The 22,052-nt window shown below is 39.3% G+C and overlaps 1 protein-coding gene and 1 non-coding gene across 2 annotated transcripts in view; one reads left to right on the forward strand and one right to left on the reverse strand.

The window, feature by feature from the left end:
* UTP20 (UTP20 small subunit processome component) overlaps positions 1-22,052 on the forward strand; it is a 109,438-nt gene that overhangs the window by 65,223 nt on the left and 22,163 nt on the right. The window contains exons 33-45 of the mRNA XM_010357205.2: positions 50-193; positions 378-428; positions 531-683; positions 2,199-2,354; positions 3,170-3,310; positions 4,044-4,181; positions 9,540-9,679; positions 9,928-10,010; positions 11,905-12,191; positions 13,283-13,422; positions 13,654-13,810; positions 18,978-19,076; positions 20,919-21,086. Coding sequence (XP_010355507.2) covers positions 50-193; positions 378-428; positions 531-683; positions 2,199-2,354; positions 3,170-3,310; positions 4,044-4,181; positions 9,540-9,679; positions 9,928-10,010; positions 11,905-12,191; positions 13,283-13,422; positions 13,654-13,810; positions 18,978-19,076; positions 20,919-21,086 — 1,857 coding nt within the window. The remainder of the gene's footprint in view (positions 1-49; positions 194-377; positions 429-530; positions 684-2,198; positions 2,355-3,169; positions 3,311-4,043; positions 4,182-9,539; positions 9,680-9,927; positions 10,011-11,904; positions 12,192-13,282; positions 13,423-13,653; positions 13,811-18,977; positions 19,077-20,918; positions 21,087-22,052) is intronic.
* LOC115900225 lies at positions 15,803-15,904 on the reverse strand. Its single transcript, XR_004059891.1, has one exon. It is a non-coding gene; the product is annotated as a small nucleolar RNA U13 (small nucleolar RNA).

The raw sequence follows: 22,052 nt of genomic DNA on the forward strand, positions 1-22,052 counted from the left end.
CAGTTTATAACTTACTGAAATATGACTTCTCTTCATATTTCTTCTCAAGGATACAGAGGTTGATATTCTGGTGACAGTACAAAACTTGTTAAAGCATTGTGTGGACCCTGCAAGCTTCCTCAAGCCTATAGCAAAACTTTTCTCAGTTATTAAGAACAAACTGTCAAGAAAATTGCTTTGTACAGTTTTCGAGGTCTGTACTATTCATTTTTACTCCAAATCACCCTTTTTTAAAAAATGTAATTATGACTTATAAACCATATTAGGGGCTTTCTTCATGCCAGGGTGATGTTTTTATACGAATTTGAGTGGGGACAGGGAACTGAGGGGAGGAGGGCAGAAAAGTTAAGGTAATATACTGTTTTCTTTCCTTGCAGACTCTTTCTGATTTTGAGAGTGGGTTAAAATATATTACTGATGTTGTCAAGGTAAGAAAGAAGGGTTCTGTTTGGCTTCAAAAGTATTATCATTTTTGTTTACTTAAGATTTATATACCTTCATTTATATAATTTCAATGACATTTCTTATAGCTTAACGCCTTCGATCAAAGACATCTTGATGATATCAATTTTGACCTTCGCTTTGAGACTTTCCAGACGATCACCTCTTATATTAAAGAAATGCAAATTGTGGATGTTAACTACCTAATTCCAGTTATGCATAATTGTTTCTATAATCTAGAGGTAGGTTATTAGAGCAAAATTCATAAATTATTTTTTATTGGTCTGGTAATACAGCTGCCTAATACAATGACCTAATCTTTAAATTTGTTTTATGAGGGGGGACAAAAGTTTTTAGGATTAAATTTCGTTATGTGAAGAATCTTTTGTCTGGCAAAACACTTATTCTCATGATTGGAAAGGCAAATATTGTGAATAAAATAACACATATGAAAGCATTTTGAAAAAAATCAAGAAGTTATGTATTAGAATAGGGAAGTCCATAGAGATGAAATACATTAGGTCACTAAAGGCTGCAGAAAGGGAGGAATGGGGCGTGATTTCTAATGGGTATAGGGTTTCTTTTGGGAGTGATGAAAATGTTCTGGAATTAGTGGTGATGATCACACAACCTCCTGAATATACTAAAAACCATTGAATTGTACATTTTTTTTTTTTTTTTTTTTTGAGACAGGATCTTGTTCTCTCAGCCAGGCTGGAGTACAGTGACGTGATCTTGGTTCACTGCAGCCTCCGCCTCCGGGTTCAACCAATTCTCCCACCTCAGCCTCCTGAGTAGTAGCTGGGATTACAGGGGCATGCCACCACACCCACCTAATTTTTGCATTTTAGTAGAAACAAGGTTTCATCATGTTAGCCAGGCTGGTCTCGAACTTCTGACCTCAGGTGATCTGCCCATCTTGGCCTCCCAAAGTACTGGGATTATAGGTGTGGGCCACAATAGCCAGCCAAATTGTAAATTTTTTAAAAGGGTGAATTTTTTGGTGTATCAGTTACATCAATTTTTAAACATGTAACTATACTAATTGAAAATTATCCCTTTTTTATTGAAGTTATAAGAGAAATGAAAAGTGTTTGGATTATATTAAGTGCTATGTTGCTGAACTGAATTAAAATCCAAAAATGCAGAAAATGAAACCTTTGATTATTGTTAACTGTGTAGTAGGATCAGTGATCTCTTTGTGGCATTTTATAGTTATTCATCTAATATTAAGGATTATGTAATATATGAAAAAATAATTTCCCCATTTTATGCTCATTCTTCATAATCATGCCAAAACTCAGCACAAAAAATTCTAAGTCACTGCCTGGCTGGCTGAGTCAAGGATACCTTCCCTACACTCACTTTGACGTTCTTCAAACCACAAACTCTAGAGCAGCCAGTTCTATCATTTTCAGTAATGACCTGATACTGAATATTGAAAACTGGCTTTAGTGAACCCTTTAGACTGCCTGCATTGGGAGGTAAAACTAATTAACAAGGACATTTCATAGTGCTACCTGAAATTAAATGATACTTCTTGGGAAGCGTGGTTTTTCAGCCATTTACAGTATTATATTCCTCATAGCCCTACATTTGGTTCTCCCTTAGGTATGAAGTATTTGTGGGAACTTGCTTAGTAGGCATTTTTACAAGCACGGTGACAGAATTTTGTAGATGCTTGTACTGGGAAGTAAAATTCCATATTGTAGTTATTAGAGGATAATTTGTTTTTTTTTTCTCTCTTTTTTTTGCAGTTAGGAGATATGAGTTTAAGTGATAATGCCAGCATGTGCCTGATGAGTATCATCAAAAAGCTAGCTGCCTTGAACGTCACAGAGAAAGACTATAGAGAAATCATCCACCGTTCACTCCTGGAGAAATTGAGGAAAGGTCTGAAGAGCCAGACAGAGGTATATAACTTTGTCTTTTAGGCACTACTGTCTGAGGCTGTGTTTTGTTTTGTTTTCCCACATTTGCTACTGTTGTATAGAAAAGTAGTAAGGCTTAGTGCATTTAATGAGAATATTTGATTGAGTACATAGTCACCAGACTTTTAATGGGAGTGGCACTAGAAAGGAGAGCAGTCACTTTTTTTCTTTTTTTTTTTTTTGAGATGGAGTCTTGCTCTGTTGCCCAGGCTGGACTGCAGTGGTGTGATCTTGGCTCACTGCAACCTCCGCCTCCCGGGTTCAAGTGATTCTCCTGCCTCAGCCTCCAGAGTAGCTGGGATTACAGGCACGCGCCACCACACCCAGCTAATTTTTGTATTTTTAGTAGAGATGGGGTTTCACCATGCTGGCCAGGCTGGTCTCAAACTCCTGACCTCAAGTGATCCACTCGACTCGGCCTCCCAAAGTGCTGAGATTACAGGCATGAGCCACCATGCCTGGCCACCAGTCACTTTTGATCTAATACAGCTGTCAGGTTTTTTATTTGTTTGTTTGTTTGTTTGTTTTTTGAGACAGGGGCTCACTTTGTTGCCCGGGCTGGAATGCACCACTGCACCTGGCTGATTTTTGTATTTTTTGTAGAGACAGGATTTTACCATGTTGTCCAGGCTGTTCTCAAACTCCTGGGCTCGAGCAATCCTGACTTTTTTTTTTTTTTTTAACAGTGGAAATATTTTACTTTTTAAAATATTATGTCTTTTTCTGTTTCCTCATATTATCTCAGAAGCAAATTCTTTTTAAAATAAAATATTTTTTTCTTCACTTCATATTTACAGAGTATTCAACAGGATTATACCACGATACTTTCCTGTTTAATTCAAACCTTTCCAAACCAACTGGAATTCAAAGACTTGGTACAGCTTACTCATTACCATGACCCAGAAATGGACTTCTTTGAGAACATGAAGCACATTCAGGTAGAAGACAATTCTGCTTTTCCTAACTATGAAATACTTCAAACAGTTCTGCCTCATTTGGAAAGACATGTTTTAACTTTCCGAAAAGGTTTAAGCTTCTCTTTCCTTAGCCTTTATGATCATCATTGAAATTTGTATTAAGATGATCATTTCCTGGATTCTGATTTCTTTGGTGGTGTCACAAACCACAGTTAATAATAGTGTCGCTTTTCTCTGCCTTTTCCTAAGAAGTATAAATATTTTGGGTTCACTGTTAAACAAGTGCTATGGCTTCTATCTCTGAAAGCAAATCAAGGCACAGGTGTTTGCTCATGTAACACATAGACTGTGTTTTCTTTTTTTTTTTTTTTGAGACGTAGTTTCGCTCTTGTTGCCCAGGCTGGAGTGCAATGGCGCAATCTCAGCTCACTGTATCCTCCGCCTCCAGAGTTCAAGGGATTCTCCTGCCTCATCCTCCCGAGTAGCTGGGATTACAGGCATGTGCCACCATGCCCAGCTAATTTTGTATTTTTAGTAGAGATGGGGTTTCTCCATGTTGGCCAGGCTGATCTCGAACTCTTGACCTCAGGTGATCTGCCCACCTTGGCCTCCCAAAGTGCTGGGATTACAGGCATGAGCCACTGCGCCCAGCCACTCCTTTAATCTATTCATGAAAAGAGAATATGATACTAAAATGGAGCTGTTTGAAGGTGAGATTATTTAGTAACTAATTCATATTTTATCTAACTCATAGATCCACAGAAGAGCAAGAGCCTTGAAGAAACTTGCAAAACAACTAATGGAAGGCAAAGTTGTTCTGTCTTCTAAATCTCTTCAGAATTACATCATGCCTTATGCCATGACTCCAATTTTTGATGAGAAAATGCTCAAGGTAGGTCATTAGATCTAGGAACCAAGGACCCTCTTCCCATACCATGACACACTTTGCCAAAATATAGATGGAGTTGGTGGTGTCTGTGTTGATGTTACCACCGTAATTAGAGGTTTAGAATAGTTCTAAAGCTCTTAGAACTGTGCCTGACACGTAGTAAATGCTATCTAAATGATGGCTATTATCTGTGTTTTTTTTCTATTATTAGCTCACAAAGACCCACCACAAAATATTCTTCCTCCTAGAAATTATCACATTATTAAAATTGCATACTTTTATTTTTGTGTCATAGCACTTAAATCTGGTTAACTACCCTAGTGAGCAGTCATTATTTTCACAAATGACTTACAAGAAGTGAAATGAAATAGTAGGTATCATTAATACCGTACCAGGTACCAGGCACTATTTCAAGTGTTTCATTCTCACAACAACTCAACCCTCTGGAGTAGGGTAGGGACTATTCTTCAAGTATTATTTTACAGGAGAGCAATCTGAGAAGAAGTGAGGTTATATAACTTTCTCAGAGACGCCCAGAATCAGAACAGATATTCGAACTTAGGGCTGTTTTAACCTTTATATTATATAGTGCCTAGAATGGTACCTGGCACATAGTAAAGACTAGATAAGTAATTATTGATTAAAAAGATTAATGAGGTCAAATGCAGTGGCTCACACCTGTAATCTCAGCACTTTAGGAGGCCAAGTCAGGTGGATCACTTGAGGTCAGGAGTTTGAGACCAGCCTGGCCAACATGACAAAAACCCATCTGTACCAAAAATATAAAAATTAGCCAGGCATGGTGGTGCATGCCTGTAATCCCAGCTACTCGGGAGGCTGAGGCAGGAGGATCACTTGAACCCAGGAGGCAGAGGCTGCAGTGAGCTGAGATTGTGCCACTGCACTCCAGCCTGGGCAACAGAGCAAGACTATTTGAAAAAAAAAAAAAAAAAGATTAATGAAAGGTGGTATTAAATGATCATATAAATTCAAATCTAATTACAGTGATGTCAGGATTTGGGACTTAAATTTATACTGTTGATTACATAGCTTTATACAATAGCAGATTTCCTCTGTTGTTTCAGGCTATTCAAAATGTTTAAAAGAATTATCTAAGTAGTTAAAAGATAGCTCTCTTATATTCTGGTTTAAAAAGCTAGTAAGCATAACCTAACTGTTTGATGCCATTGAAATATGAATGGCATGTAGACAGGAAAAAAAAATAAAGTATACTTAGCTTTGTTTGGTGTTCACATGATATCTCCTTTTTTTGAGATGGAGTCTCACTCTGTCACCTAGGCTGGAGTGCAGTGGCGCAATCTCAGCTCACTGTAACCTCCACCTACCAGGTTCCAGTGATTCTTCTGCCTCAGCCTCCTGAGTAGCTGGGATTACAGGTGCCTGCCACCACACCCAACTAATTTTTGTATTTTTAGTAAAGATGGAGCTTCACCATGTTCACCAGGTTGGTCTGGAACTCATGACCTTAGGTGATGCACCCACCTCGGCCTCTTGAGGTGTTGGGATTACAGGAGTGAGCCACCGTGCCCTGCCAGTATATCCTTTTCTAGCCTTATATTTTTAACCTAATTATGACTTTACATTTCAAGTTGGTTTCTTATTGGTAGCTTTTGACTGGGTCTTGCTTTTTATCCAGTCCAACAGCCTTTTAATGGGTATTTAGACCATTCGCATTTAATATGATTATTTATAAGGTTGTGTTTAGATCTGAGTCTTGTTATTTTCCATTTGACCCTATTTTTTCTTTTTTTCTCTTTATCTTTTTTTCTGCTGGATTAACTATACTTTTTTGAGATTTTATTTTATCTCCATTGGCTTATTAGTTATTGAGGGATTTTTGCCATAGGTTTTTGCCTCTCCATTCATTTTAAACTACACAGTACATTGTTGTCATTTTTGCTTTAAGTAGTCAATTATCTTTTAAGGAGCTCTTTGAAAATAAAGAGAAGGTCTTTTATATTTGCTTACACATTTATAGTTTCTGGTGCTTTTTGTTTCTTTGTGAAGTTCCAGATATTCATCTGGTATCATTTTTCTTCTTTTAATTATATTTTAAAAATTTCTTATTTATTTGTTGTGGCAGGAAACAAAGGAGGATTTTTTTGTTGTTGTTTGTTTTTTGTGTGTATGTGCGTTTCTTGTTTTTTTGCTTTTGTTTGTAGAGACAGGGTCTCCTTTGTTGCTCAGGCTGGTCTTAAACACCTGGCCTCAAGCAACCCTCCCACCCCAGCCTCCAAAGTACTGTAATTACAGGCATGAGCCACTGTGCCTGGATTTCATTTTATTTCTGGCAAGAAGACTTCCCTTAATTTTTAGTACAGGTCTACTAGTGATTCACTCTTGCAGCTTTTGTTTGTCTTTGCTTGTCTTTGTTTTTGCAAGATAATGTTGCTGGGTATAGAATTCTCAATGGATAGGTTTATTGTGTTTTTGTTTTTGTTTTTTCCTTCTAGTACTTCAAAGATGGTGCTCAACTGTATTCTGGCTTGTATTATTTCCAATGAGAAGTCATTCTTAACTTTGTTCCCCCGAATGTAATGTGTTTGGGGGTTGTTTGTTTTTGTTTTGTTTGTTTGTTTGTTGTTGTTATTGTTTGGCCTGGCCCTTTTATGATTCTTGTGCTCGGGGTTCATTGACCTTCTTGAATATATAGATATATAGTTTGCATAAAACTTGAAAATTTTCTTTTCTCTCTCTCTTTTTTTTTTTTTTTTTTTTGGCGACAGAATCTCACTCTGTCACGCAGGCTGGAGTGAGAATGTCACTGTCACCCAGGCTGCAGTGGCACAATCTCTGCTTACTGCAACTTCTGCCTTCCAGGTTCAAGTGATTCTCCTACCTCAGCCTCTCTGGTAACTGGGACTACAGGCATATACCACCACTTTTGACTAATTTTATTACATTTTTGGTAGAGACGGGGTTTCGTTATGTTTTCCAGGCTGATCTCAAACTCCTGACTTCAAGTGATCCATCCGCGATGGCCTCCCAAAGTGTTGGGATTGCAGGGTTGAGCCGCTATTCCCAGCCAACTTGGCAATTTTCATATATTATTTCTTTAAATATTTTTGGGTCCCCTTCTTGCCTTTGGAGACTCCAGTGTACATTATTAGGTCACTTGAAGTTGTCCCATAGCTCAGAGACTTTTATATTGTTTTGCTTTTTTCATCTTTTTTTTATTTCTGGGTTTTATTTTGTTTCATTTTTCTGCTGCTCTGTCTTCAGGTTCACTAATCTTTTTTTCTGCATTGTCTAATCTGCTGTAAATCCCATCCAGTATATCTTCCCTCTCAGAATTGTCTTTTTTATCTCTAGAAGTTCAATTTCATCTTTTCAAAATATCTTTCATGTCTCTCCTTAACATTCTTATGCTTTCTTCTCACTTCTTTTATTTTTCTAAGTATTAAAGTTTTAACCACTTATAACCATATGAGAATTTTATAAATTATTGCCAAGCCTGCTAGAAAACTTGCACAGGGTCTCACTCTGTCTCTCAGGCTGGAGTGCAGTGGTATGATCATAGCTCACTGCAACTTCAAACTTCTGGACCCAAATGATCCTCGCACCTCAGCCTCCCAAGTACCTGGGACTCCAGGTGTACACCACTGCACCTGGCTAATTTTTAATTTATTTTTTGTAGAGATGGGGTTCTCGCTTTGTTGCCCAGGCTAGTCTCAAGTGATTCTCCCACACTGGCCTCCTGAGTAGCTGGGACTACAGGCAGGCACCACCATGCCCAGCTATAATTTCTTATTAGGTGCCAGACATTATGAATTTTACCTTACTGGGCGTTGGGTACATTAGGATGTCTTTAAGTATTCCTGAGAATTATTCTCAGATGCAGTTAGGTTACTTGTGAACAGTCTAATTCTTTAGAATCTTGCTTTCAAGCTCTCTTAGGGCAGGAGCAGCCTTTAGTCTATGGCTAATAGGGTCCTGGTACTGAGACACTACCATTCTAAGGACCTAAATACCCAATGCCCTGTGTAGCATGAGGTATTTCACTCTGGCTGATGGGACTGTGAACTAGCCTCAACCTTATATGGTCTTTGATGATTGTTTTGCCTGTTCCCTTCTTTGGTTCTGTTCCCGTGTCTTCCTTACTCATGCTTACTGCTCAGTACTCAGCCGAAGACTCAAGGGGCTTGCTCTGTGCAGCTTCCCTCTGTGCAGCTCTTCTCTCTGGTGCTGTGCCCTGTGGACTCTAGCTACCGTAGCCTCAACCCTGTCTTCTAACTCAGGAAGACCACTGGGCTCTTTTTGGTTTCTCTTCCTGTGCTGCAACTTAACGGTTCTCTCCACAGAGTAAATTGGGGTAATTAAAAGCCTCACTTTATTTATTTATTTCTCTCAGAGATCACTGGCCTGCAGTGGTTGATATCCAAGGTTTGGAAACTGTTGTTTCATGTATTTTTTTTTTTTTTTTTCCCGAGATGGAGTCTCACTCTGTGGCCTAGGCTGGAGTGCCGTGGCGTAATCTTGGCTCACTACAACCTCCACCTCCCGGAATCAAGCGATTCTCCTGCCACAGCCTCCTGAGTAGCTGGGATTACAGGTGCTCACCACCATGCCCAACTAATTTTTGTATTTTTAGTAGAGACGAAGTTTCACCATGTTGGTCAGGCTGGTCTTGAACTCCTGACCTTGTGATCCGCCCGCCTCGGCCTCCCAAAGTGCTGGGATTACAGGCGTGTGCCACCGCACCTGGCCCGTTTCATGTGTTTTGCCTGCTTTTCTAGTTTAAGGTCTACAGGTAAATCCACTCTCTGTTTTTCATCATGGCCTGAAAGAGATGTCTCTGAGGCAGTGTACTTTTTTTTTTTTTTTTTTTTTTTGATAAAACTTGCAGAGTACATGTACAGGATGTGCAGGTTTGTTAACATAGGTAAACATGTGCCATGGTGGTTTGCTGTACCTACTAACCCATCACCTAGGTATTAAGCCCAACATGCATTAGCTAATTTTCCTGATTATCTTCCTCCCTTCAACCCCCACCACCCACAATGTACTTTTGAGGACTGAGTAGCACAATACGTAATTTTTGTCATTTGTCGGTTTTTCTACATTGAATTTATTTCATTCACTTTCTGTAGTCTTGAACCCATTAAGGAGGTCTGAGTGGAAAAGAGTCCAAAATATGTTAACAGCCTTTAAAAGATGATGTAATTCTTTTAAATGGATAACATGTTTTCCTAGGGTTAGAGGGAAAAATGAGCATAGTTTGGGCATTCTTTCTCTTCTGTAATTACCGAGAACCTACTAAGTTTTTCAATATCCTGAGTTAGCCTTGCATTTTATTAGCAAATCTTTGTTCTGCATTGATACTCTGGATTTATTTTACAGCATGAAAATATAACCATTGCTGCCACAGAGGTTATTGGAGCCATTTGCAAACATCTCTCTTGGTCAGCATATATGTATTACTTGAAACATTTCATTCATGTCTTACAAACGGGACAGATCAATCAAAAACTGGGTGTCAGGTATGGTCAAACTTCTTATTTTTGTTTTGTTTTTTAAATGTAATTTTAAAAATATTTTCTGAATTAGTCTTTCTGTATCTCAGTTTACTTTTATCTTGTATTAAGAAGGTTATGCTAATACTTGTTAAAATTAAAAGTGCTAATAAAAATAATTTTAATGTTTATTGGTGTTTAAATTTCCTCTCCTTTTATAGTCCAATGATATTAATAATCAAATGAACATTTCTATGTACTTTTTTTTTTAACAGTTTGCTAGTAATAGTGTTAGAAGCATTCCACTTTGACCACAAAACTCTTGAAGAACAAATGGAAAAAACTGAGAATGAAGAAAGTAAGTTTCTTAAACTTTTTTCGTTTTTTTGTTGTTGTTATTGTTTTTGTTGTTGTTTTTTGAGACGGAGTCTCTCTCAGTTGCCCAGGCTGGAGTGCAGTGGCACGATCTCAGCTCACTGCAAGGTCCGCCTCCCAGGTTTGCGCCATTCTCCTGCTTCAGCTTCCTGAGTAGCTGGGACTACAGGCGCCCGCCACCTCGCCCGGCTAATTTTTTCGTATTTTTAGTAGAGACGGGGTTTCCCTGTGTTAACCAGCATGGTCTCAATCTCCTGACCTCGTGATCCACCCGCCTCGGCCTCCCAAAGTGCTGGGGTTACAGGCGTGAGCCACCGTGCCTGCCCCTTAAACTTTCTTAAACAGGATTTTTATCTTATTCTTGGATAGTTTATGATAATGAGTTAAAGATGGTGACAGTCAACTTATTCCCTTTGTCTGCTCTTACTAGCAATGGCCAGTTAATGAGTCAGGAGGGAAGCTAAAATGAATGGTTTAAGTATTCTTGGAAAACTTTATTTAACAGAAGAGAAGGTTAGTCTAAATTGTGTCAGTGAAAAAATGTGAGCTGTAGATTATTTATATAGAAATCCAATTTTATCACCTTCTTGTGTGAAAAGAGCATTACACAATGAATGGAAAGAAAGTGTAAGAAAATGAGTAATTAAAAATTAGAGCAGCAATTGGTGGAAAATCAACTGGATACAATGGAAAAAAATCAACAAAGCTAAAAATAAATAAGTATTTGAAAAGATTATAAATTGGACCAGGGACAGTGGCTCACAACTGTAATCCCAGCTACTTAGAGGATTATAAATTGGCAAATGCCTGACAAGATTGATCTGTAAAAATAGAAGATGTAATAAACATTACTAGGAATTAAAAAGGGTCACAATTAAGTCAAAAGGTATCTTTGTATTTATAAATTTGAATACTTGGCTGAGATGTACAAATTCTTAGAAAAATATAATACAAAAACTGACTTTAGAAGAAAATAGAAAATCTAGATAGATTTCTAACCATTAAAGGAATTGAATGCACAGTTAGGCTGGGGCATGATGACTCATGCCTATAATCCCAGCACTTTGGGAGGCCAAGGCAGGTGGATCACTTGAGGCCAGGAGTTCGAGACCAGCCTGGTCAACATAGCAAAACCCTGTCTCTACTAAATATACAAAAAATTAGTTGGACATGGTGGTGCACACTTGTAATCTCAACTACTCAGGAGGCTAAGGCACGAGAATTGCTTGAACCCAGGAGGCAGAGGTTGCAGTAAGCTGAGATCACACTACTGCACTCCAGCCTGGGTGACAAAGCAAGACTCTGTCTCAAAAAAAAAAAAAAAAAAAAAATTGAATCTGCAGTTAATCATCTGATGAAAACACCAGGCACAGATTGGTTTATAGCTAAGTTTTACCAACCATTCAAGGGGTAGATCATTTCAACCTATACCAGCTATTTCAGATGATTGGAAAAGAGGAATCCCCACTAACTTGTAAAATTGTTGTAATCGCATACCAGAAACTGACAAAGACTCTGTGGGCAGTTGGCTGTCATTAGGATTTTCATGCTCATGAATGGAGGGTGCTTTATTTGGTTAAGACGTTCCTGCCCCCCAAGCCTCCCAGTGTGTTCCCCAGTTACCCTGTACTTGCTGTTCTGTGTTCTTTTATAATCGGCAGTTTATTTGTCTCTCTCATTAAACTCTAAACTGTGAGAAAGCAAAACCCATAGCCCTCTCATTTACTATTCTTTCCTCAGCACTTACCTTGCCTGCCCACAGTTGCTGATTAGATATTTTTTATCGGAAGTTGGATGTTGGTGGGAAAAACTGCTTACCACAACTGTGTGGTTTCCTTATTTGATTTAAGGTGACTTTTGTTGTTTATTAAACATAGATGCCATTGAAGCAGTTGAGTTACCAGAGCCTGAGGCCATGGAATTAGAGCAAGTGGATGAGGAAGAGAAGGAAAATACATGCAAGAGTTTGTCAGACCAGGAACAGCCGGGAACCCCTGATCCAGCTGACTCTGGAGGGACATCAGCTAAAGAATCCGAGTGTATCACAAAGCCTGTCTCTTTCCTACCTCAAAACAAGGAAGAATTAGAGAGAACAATTAAAAATATCCAAGGAACCATAACCGGGGATATTCTACCCAGGCTACATAAATGTCTTGCATCTACGGTAATAAATTTATTTGGGGTCCAGCAGGTCTGTGTGAATTCTGGTGTTGCTGGAGCCCTGTCACACTGAGGCTTTTAGTGATTATTGATTGATTTCAGCTTTTAGATTTCCTTTTATCTCAACACTTCACAATTCACCCCTCTACTCTTATCTCTTCAACTTCAGGCTTATCCTGCTGCAACTAAGCAGTAACGCTCCTTCTTTATGATTTTGATGTGGTAGATAAATGCTTTTCCATCTCCAAAGTAGTTACTAAGAGACTCCCGTGTCCCAAAAAGGTTATTAAAAATTAGAATACGTTTCCCTTTTGTACTTTTTGGTTAGTTCTGCACTATTCAAAATTCATCTTTCTCTTAGTTAACAGGGATAATATTTAGCAGTGCGTTCTCATGAAGCCAGAGCCTTTCCTTCCTTCTCAGGGTGAAACACGGGTTGGCTAACAATGGCTCAGGGACTAAATCTAGCCTGTGGCCTGTTTTTGTATAGCTTTATTGGAACACGATTACCCATTTGTTTACATAGTGTTTAGTACTGACTTTTTATCACAACAGCAGAGTTAAGTCAGAGACCATAAAGCCAAAAATACTATCTGGCCCTCTTCAGAGAAAGTTTGCTAACTCCTGGCATATAATATTGATTTGTATTTTTCTATATTTTGTATATTTGTAAATAAACTTTTATTTGAGGCCCTGTATTTATATATACTAACAGTGTCACTCAAACACTTGACTGTTCCAACTGATACACATTTTATATGAGTTTCCTATACTTCACAGCAGTGAAAATCCACACTGGTGAAAATTTGGCTTTATTTTTTTTTCTGATGGCTTCTTCGAAAAGTAGAACATTCTTACTCCTGTTATTTTTATAATTTTTAGAGGGCTATCCTCAAATTAGAGATTTGGTTTATTTTTAAATAAACTTAGAAATGGGCTTAAGATCTATAGAAAGAGCTGTCTTTCTTTTCTTTCTTTTTTTTAAATGATCATCCATCCTTCTAGAAAAATTTGTCTTTCAAATACAAGGTTGCGGTGTTGGTAGATCACTGATCCGTTTATTTTCATTTTAACTTAACCTAATGTTTCTTGCAGACTAAAAGAGAAGAAGAACACAAGCTCATCAAGTCAAAGGTTGTGAATGATGAGGAAGTGGTTCGCGTTCCATTAGCGTTTGCCATGGTTAAACTAATGCAGTCCCTTCCACAAGAAGTTATGGAAGCTAATCTGCCAAGGTATGTTTTGTAACAAATTAGAAGTTTAGTGAAACTCAAAAATTGCTTCTTTTCTTCCTTGTTTTTGAACCTCTTTTGTCAGGAAGAGGGAAAGTACTATCATAACTTGCTGTGGTTTGGAATCTTAACAGGGAAGATTTGAGTTATGAGTAATTAAGAGACAAAAGGATATGTATATGTTTAATTGCTTTGTTTATTTGATTAGTCATTTTTCAACTTCTCATTTTCTAGTATTTTGCTGAAAGTGTGTGCCCTACTCAAGAACAGAGCCCAAGAAATCAGAGACATTGCACGCAGCACCCTTGCGAAAATAATAGAGGATCTTGGTGTGCACTTCCTCCAATATGTTTTAAAAGAATTACAGACTACCCTTGTCCGTGGATACCAGGTAAATTGCATCTTGTGCTTTATATTCAAGTTCTGTTGGAGTTAAAATATTTGCAATTTGAACACTGCAAGTTATGGAACTTCGGGCCTGGCTTTAATAAATTTGATCCACTGAGACACTGAGCAGTAATATTCAAAAGTTTCTAATTAGTGTTAAGGAAATCTGTTATTTAAATAGTTCCTATATCTGATTTTTAAAAGATCCTCATAGGCTTGGGTTACATGACCTACCTTTTTCTCTCAAATTACTTCCTATCAAGCTTTATATTCTCTGAGTTCTTAGTATAATTATTTTTGAATGTGTATTGACTGTATTATCACTGGTGTGAACAATAAAGAAGATACATATTTGTTTAAGAGTTGGAATATAAAATGTAAGGTATAAAATAAGGGGCTGGGTGCGGTGGCTTATGCCTGTACACCCAGCACTTTGGGAGGCCAAGGCAGGGAGATCACTTTAGGCCAGGAGTTCAAGACCAGCCTGGTTAACATAGTGAGACCTCTTCCCTACAAAAACCAATAATAAAAATAACCAAGCTTGATGGCACATGTCTGTGGTCCCAGCTACTCAGGAAGCTGAGGTGGGAGGATTGCTTGAGCCTGGAAGGTCAAGGCTGCAGTGAGCTGGGATTGTGCAACAGAACTCCAACCTGGGCTACAGAGTGAAACCCTGTCTCAAAAAAATAAAATAAAATAAGAGCACTAAGTGGAATACGCAGCACTCCGAGTGGTTATGTGGTATCTAGCCCCTTGCTGCTCCAACCATGGCACCTGGACAGACAGTATTTGCAGCATCTGGGGCTTGTGAGAAATACAGGATTTAAAGGTCCTACACCTGACCTACAGAAACTGCATTTTCATATGATCCCTGGGTGATTTGAAGTTTGAGGAACGCTGTAGCTTGTTCTTTTCAAGTAAGCAGCCATGTTACTTGTTGGGTTGGGGATGAAGAATGATGCTTGAAGAAAACAATTTTGGTACCATCTATATGATTAAGACTCCTGGTAGTTAGCTTCACCTTGTACATCCTAGTTTGTTAATGGGTAAGGTTCCTAGTCTATAGACTGTAAGTCTAACACACTAAGAAATGTCATATTCATTTTGACTATCTTTCTTTGTATAGATTTTTAGTAGTTGCTCTATAGATTACAATATATTAACTTAACTTTCAATAGTCTACTGAGAATCAGTGTTTTACCAATTCAAGTGGAACGTAGAAACCATATCACCCTGTATGTCCCTTTGCCCTTCACCCTTTGTATTATAGCTCTTTATGTATTAACATCTCCGTATATTGAAAACTTCATTAGGCAGTATTACAATTTTTACTTATAACTGTCAAACAAGTTTTCAGCACTCAAGAGGAGAGTAGTCTGGGCCGGGCACAGTGGCTCACGCCTGTAATCCCAGCACTTTGGGAGGCCCAGGCGGGCGGATCACGAGGTCAGGAGATTGAGACCACTCTGGCTAACACGGTGAAACCCCATCTCTACCAAAAATACAAAAAATTATCCGGGTGTGGTGGCGGGCGCCTGTAGTCCCAGCTGCTCGGGAGGCTGAGGCAGGAGAATGGTGTGAACCCGGGAGGCGGAGCTTGCAGTGAGCTGAGATCGCGCCACTGCACTCCAGCCTGGGCGACAGAGCGAGACTCCGTCCCCCACCCCCCCCCAAAAAAAGAGGACAGTAGTCTGTTCTACCTAGATATTTACTGTTTCTGCTGTTCTTCCTTCATTTCTGAATTTCCACACTTCTTTCTAATATCATTTTCCCGTAGTCTAGAGGGTGTCCTTTAGCAATGCTGTGGAGCAGGTGCGGTGGGAACAGAGTCTCTTAGTTTTCTTCTATGAATGTCTTCCTTTTACCTTCATTCCTGAAACATATTGTTGCTGGATATATAATTTCACTTTAATGGTTCTTTCTTTTTAGCTGTTTAGTTCTTTCCTTTAAAAATATTGTTCTACTTCCTTCCAACCTGTCTTTTCTTTTTTTTCCACATCAGGCAGATAATGCCCAACTATTGTAACAAGGTTGAAGGAGACACATCTCACACATAAACACAAAAACCCCATCTTCACACTTACAAATTATGAAGCATCCCTTCCTGCCTTTCTGATGAGTTATTCAATTTGTCGCCCCCTTCTTACTAATGTGCTGTTTATCTTCGGCTGCTTTAAAGGCTTTGCCATTATTTTTCAGCAGTTTGATCATGATGTGTCTAAGTGTGGATTTCTTTGGGTTTACTTTGTGTGGCATTTGCTGAGCTTCTTGGCCACATTTGAAGACGATTCAGCCAGTATTTGTTTGTGTTTTTGTTTCGTTTTGTTTTGTTTCTGGAGACAGTCTTGCTCTGTCACTCAGGCTGGAGTGCACTGGTGTGATCTTGACTTACTACAACTTCCATTTCTCAGGTTCAAGCAATTCGCATCCCTCAGCCTCCCAAGTAGCTGGGATGACAGGCATGAGCCACCACGCTCAGCTAATTGTTTTTGTATTTTTAGTAGCTATGGGGTTTCATCATGTTATCCAGGCTGGTCTCAAATTCCTGGCTTCAAGAGATCTGCCTGCCTCAGCCTCCCAAAATGCTGGGATTACGGACATGAGCAACCGCACCCAGCCCCAGTATTTTTTAAAATAAGTTTCCTGCAGTGCACTCTTTCTCCTCTCCTGGGACTCCAGTGAAATGAATGTTTGTTTTTCTCCCACTGGTTCCTGAGGCTGTATTCATATATATATGTATGTATTTTGCTCTTCTTCCACTCTGTTTCGGTTGGATAATTTCTTTCAGTCTATCTGCGGGTTAACTGACCCTTCCCTCTTTCATATCTTTCTGCAACTGAGTTCATCCAATGAGTTTCTTATTTCAGTTTTTGGGTTTTTCAGTTCTAAAATATTCATTTATTTTTTCTTTAGATCTTCTATTTCTTTGCTGACACTTAATTTTTGCATTCGTTTAAGTCTTTCTGCTAGAAAACTGGGACTTTATTTTTCCCACTCTGCCATGTGCCTCCTGCAGCTGTGCCCATGTCAGGGGCCAAACAATGGCAAGACAGAAAGAGAAAAGCAACTAGACTAGGCCAACCCTCTCAGAACTATAGTTCCAATGAATGTAGAGGAAACTTCCCCTCCCAGAGTTGTAGCTCCACCCATCCCCATTTCAAGGCCACTGCCACCACCACAGCATTGCGAGACATGGTCTATTGGGAACTGGACATACAAGGAGGAATACATCTCTGTTCTTGAGGATTCATGCACACATTTTTAAGGAACACCTGAGGTATTTAAATGAGTAGCCCTTTTTTTCTCTAACCATCTGTTCTTCAAGTCTATCCCATTATTTGTTAAAATAACTAAATTAGAGTTGAGAGAACAACTGATTTCAGCTTTAGTATTAATCATGTAGACTGTACCAAAATTGTTCTCTTCGAGCATCACTCGTCATCCTCACCCCCACCAAGAGGATTTTTTACAGTTATAGGAAAGTTGGGCACAGTGGTATGCACCTTTAGTGCCAGCGACTCAGGTGGCCGAAGTGGGAGGTGAACACCTTGAGCCCAGAGTATTCAAAACCAGCATGACAACATAGCAAGACCCTGTCTCAAAATATATATATATAAATTTCACAGCAAAGTTTTCAAATACAGATGCTTTTTGACTTTTTTGATGAGACAGTGTCCCAATAAATCCATTATAAAGTTGAAAAATCATAGATCAAAACAATGTAAATTGAGAACCCGTCTATATATAAAAGTACTTAAAGATCACAAGTAGGGGCCGAATGCTGTGGCTCACACCTGTAATCCCAGCACTTTGGAAAGCTGAGGTGGGCAGATCACTTGAGGTCAGGAGTTCAAGACCAGCCTGGCCAACATGCTGAAACCCTGTCTCTACTAAAAAATAGGTATATATAAAAATTAGCTGGGCATGGTGGCACATGCCTGTAATCCCAGCTACTTTGGAGGCTGAGGCATAAGAATTTCTTGAACCCAGGAGGCAGAGGTTGCAGTGAGCTGAGATCGCACCATTGCACTCCAGCCTGGGCGACAGAACAAGACTCTGCCTCCAAAAAAAATAAAAGATCACAAGGAGGTACATAAGAAACGGTACCTTTAAGATCCAATCTATGTTTTGACAACTAAATGTGTTTCCTTAGCCTATGACCATTATCCGATATTTACCTTGATAATTTCACAGCCCTAGAAGCAGCATAAAGAATTCAAAAAGCTTGAGAGGCAGGATAACCTGTTGTAGAGCCTGAGACTGGCTTCTAATCTTCACTCCACCAGTTCCTACCCATGACCTCTTTGTGCCTCAGCTTCCTCATCTAAAAACTGCTCATAATGTAGTACCTACTCCATAGACTGGCTGAGTGAGGCTTAAATGATGTAATACATGCAAGGTATTCATACAGTACGTACCCTGTAGTAAGCGCTCAGGAAACATCAACTTGGTTGCTATGGGGTGCAAAAACTTGTTTCCTTCATAACCTTTTATTTACGAGCTTTGATTGCATTTAACATGGGCAAGCTCCTTAATTCACAGGTTGATCTTCTTTTTCTAAAGTTCAAGACTCTTGGCCAGGCACAGTGGCTCACACCTGTGATCGCAGCACTTTGGGAGGCTGAGGCAGACAGATCACCTGTGGTCAGGAGTTCGAGGTCGGCCTGACCAACATGATGAAACACCACCTTTACTAAAAGTACAAAAAAAATTAGCCAGGCATGGTGACGGGTGACTGTAATCCTAGCTACTCGAGAGGCTGAGACAGAAAAATCTCTTGAACTCGGGAGACGGAGGTTGCAGTGAGCCGAGATCGCACCATTGCACTCCAGCCTGAGCTACAAGAGCAACACTCTGTCTCCAAAATAAATAAATAAATAAATAAAAATAAAGTTCAAGACTCTTGTGCCTCTCTTTATAAATCACTGGCCTGGTTTAGTCCCAACAATAGATCTAAGAAGGGTAGTGTGTTTCTGAATACCTTTGGTACAAAGTGATCAGTTGGTTACAAGATTTTAGATAGTGAAATAACTATGTCATTTGTCAAAGCTTCTCCTGGCAATAAAAGACATATAAACTCTGAGTGTGCTCTTTGCAGTGCTTTCTAGATCTTGTGTTTTCCTAGTGTGACATTGTTAACATTCATATTGTTACTCTGCATCTCACCTTAGGTCCATGTGCTGACTTTCACTGTTCACATGTTGCTGCAAGGCCTCACCAATAAGCTGCAAGTCGGGGATTTGGACTCTTGTTTGGGTATAATGATTGAGGTAAGACTTAGAGAAATGAATTCTAATTTTTTTTTAAGTGGGCAAATGACACAAAAAAATCAATTCACAAAATAAGAAATAATAATAGCCCATAAAAATGAAAATAATGTAACACCTCATCTTTTGGATTAGCAGAGGTTTAAAAAGCTAAGACTAAAGCGAGATGGGCACTCTGTCACTACAAGGAGGTCATCAATTGGTATGATCTTTCCGGAAAGTAAGCTGCCATTTTGTATCAAGAGCTTTTGAAATGAGAAAAGATTTTCAGTCACATCTAAGAATCTAGTTTTAAGAAATAAATTATGTTCACAGGAGCTTTATTTATAATACAGTGGAAAATTAATAATAACTTTTAAAATTGGGCTGGGTGCTATGGCTCATGCCTGTATAACCCCAGCACTTTGGGAGGCTGAGGTGGGCAGATCACTTGAGGCCAGGAGTTCAAAACCAGCCTGGCCATCATGGTGAAACCCCGTCTCTAACAAAAATACAAAAATTAGCCAGGCATGGTGGTGTGTGCCTATAATCCCAGCTACCCAGGAGGCTGAAGCAGGAGAATCGCTTGAACCTGGAAGGTGCAGGTTTCAGTGAGCACAGATCATGTCACTGTACTTCAGCCTGGGCGACAGAGTGAGACTCTGTCTCAAAAAAAAGAAAAGAAAAAACTGGATACTGTGCTAATTTGAGGGCTACAATTGTGAAGAGAATAAATTTGCCACATAAGTTTTTGTTCATTTGTTTTAAAATGTAGACACTAACATTTTGAATCTCAATGTAAATATTTACATTAGACCAGGCACAGTGGCTCACGCCTGTAATCCCAGCACTTCGGGAGGCTGAGGCGGGTGGATCACTTAAGACCAGGAGTTTGAGACCAGCCTGGGCTACGTGGTGAAACCCCATCTCTGCTAAAAGTACAAAAATTAGTCAGGTGGGGTGGCAAATGCCTGTATTCCCACCTACTTGGGAGGCTGAGACATAAGAATTGCTTGAACCCAGGAGGTGGAGGTTGCAGTGAGCTGAGATCACACTACTGCACTCCAGCCTGGGTGACAGAGTGGGACTTTGTCTCAAAAAACAAATAATTAATTAACTGGGTTAACAATTAGATTGCAAATATTTGTAATTTATTATTAGAGTGTAAATAATTAGATTGCAAAGATTCTGAGAACTTCTTGAAGGGAAATTAAGCTACTCTTTGGTGCATCAAAAAATAAGTAACTGTCTATACCGTCATACAATTATATATGTACATCTGTGAAGGATTTTTCTTTGTTTCCCATTAGTATCAACCTTTAAGTGTTTCTTATGTGTTTGTTTTTTTTTTTTTTTTTTTTTTTTTTTTTTTTTTTTTTTGAGACGGAGTCTCGCTCTGTCACCCAGGCTGGAGTGCAGTGGCCTGATCTCAGCTCACTGCAAGCTCCGCCTCCCGGGGTCACGCCATTCTCCTGCCTCAGCCTCCCGAGTAGCTGGGACTACAGGCGCCGCCACCTCGCCCGGCTAGTTTTTTTTGTATTTTTAGTAGAGACGGGGTTTCACCGTGTTAGCCAGGATGGTCTTGATCTCCTGACCTCGTGATCCGCCCGTCTCGGCCTCCCAAAGTGCTGGGATTACAGGCTTGAGCCACCGCGCCCGGCCCATGTGTTTGTTTTTTAAGTAATTGGTCCCTAAATTGCATTGAAAACAAGTGCATTCTAAAAGAAATTTCTTCCATCTAATTTGAGCCCAGTCCAACTTGCATTTCTTTGATTAGGACATGTCAGGGCCTCTATTCAGTCACTGCTTATGTTGGCATATCTTGCTGAGTACACATAATTGCCATTTGTCCTTTTTCTTCCAAAGATTTTTAACTATGAGTTGTTTGGTGCTGTTGCTGAAGAGAAGGAAGTAAAGCAGATCCTCTCCAAAGTCATGGAAGCACGAAGAAGCAAAAGTTACGACTCTTATGAAATCCTGGGCAAGTTTGTAGGAAAAGATCAGGTTACAAAACTTATCCTTCCCTTGAAAGAGGTAAGGACTTGAATGCAATTCAGGAGATCACAGCATTGGAATCTCATGAGTTCCTAAAAGGAACGATGCGGGGCAACCTGAAACACTGTTTTTGATCGTGCATGATTTCCTTAGGTGCTGGGGCCCCAGGACCATATGGCCAGTGAGTGCTTTGATTCAAAAGTCATAGTCCCCAATGTAAACCATGAGATGAGAAAGAAAGACAATAGGAATTGAGTGCAGATGAAGATTATAGCTGGGTCAAGTCAGCAGCTAAGAACATGAAGAAATCCTGAGGCACACAAGCCACATAGTGCTTATCTCTGAGGTTGAGGTTATAAGTAACATTTCTTTATATGTTATGTCTGTGTTTGAAATTTTATTAAGAATTTATTTTAGGCCAGGCATAGTGGCTCACACCTGTAAATCCAGCACTTTCGAAGGCCAAGGTGGCAGGAATTGCTTGAGCCCAGGAGTTCGAGACCAGCCCGGGGCAACATAGCAAGAACCTGTCTTGATTAAAAATGTATATTTACATTTACAAAAAAATTCATTTTAATTATGAGTAAATATATATTAGAAAGCTTTTGGACACAGGTTGCCACTTCCAGGTTGCCAAGAGGAAGAAAACTGGCATTTATTGACATATTCTATTCTAAGCACTGCTCCATTCTCTCACCTAATCAGCACACCCTGTGAGACTGATGGTACTTCCATTTTACAAGTAAGAAAATTCAGGCTTGGAAAGGTAGAAAGGAACATGGTTAAAGAGAAAAGTCAGGGTTTAGTTCCAGATCTTTCTGATCCAAGTTCACATTCCTACCATGGTTTCATTCTGCCTCCTGAAGCTCAGGGACTATAATTTACCCACCTTCCTGTTGATTTCTGTGCCTGTTGCAGAGGTGAACATCAGTAAATGTTATTGATTTATTAGTTTTGTGTATTAAAACTAGAGCAAAGAGCTCTATCTATTGACATGAATTACAT

The sequence above is a fragment of the Rhinopithecus roxellana genome, chromosome 10 (assembly GCF_007565055.1).
Source record: "Rhinopithecus roxellana isolate Shanxi Qingling chromosome 10, ASM756505v1, whole genome shotgun sequence".
In the NCBI taxonomy this organism is placed as follows: Eukaryota; Metazoa; Chordata; class Mammalia; order Primates; family Cercopithecidae; genus Rhinopithecus; species Rhinopithecus roxellana.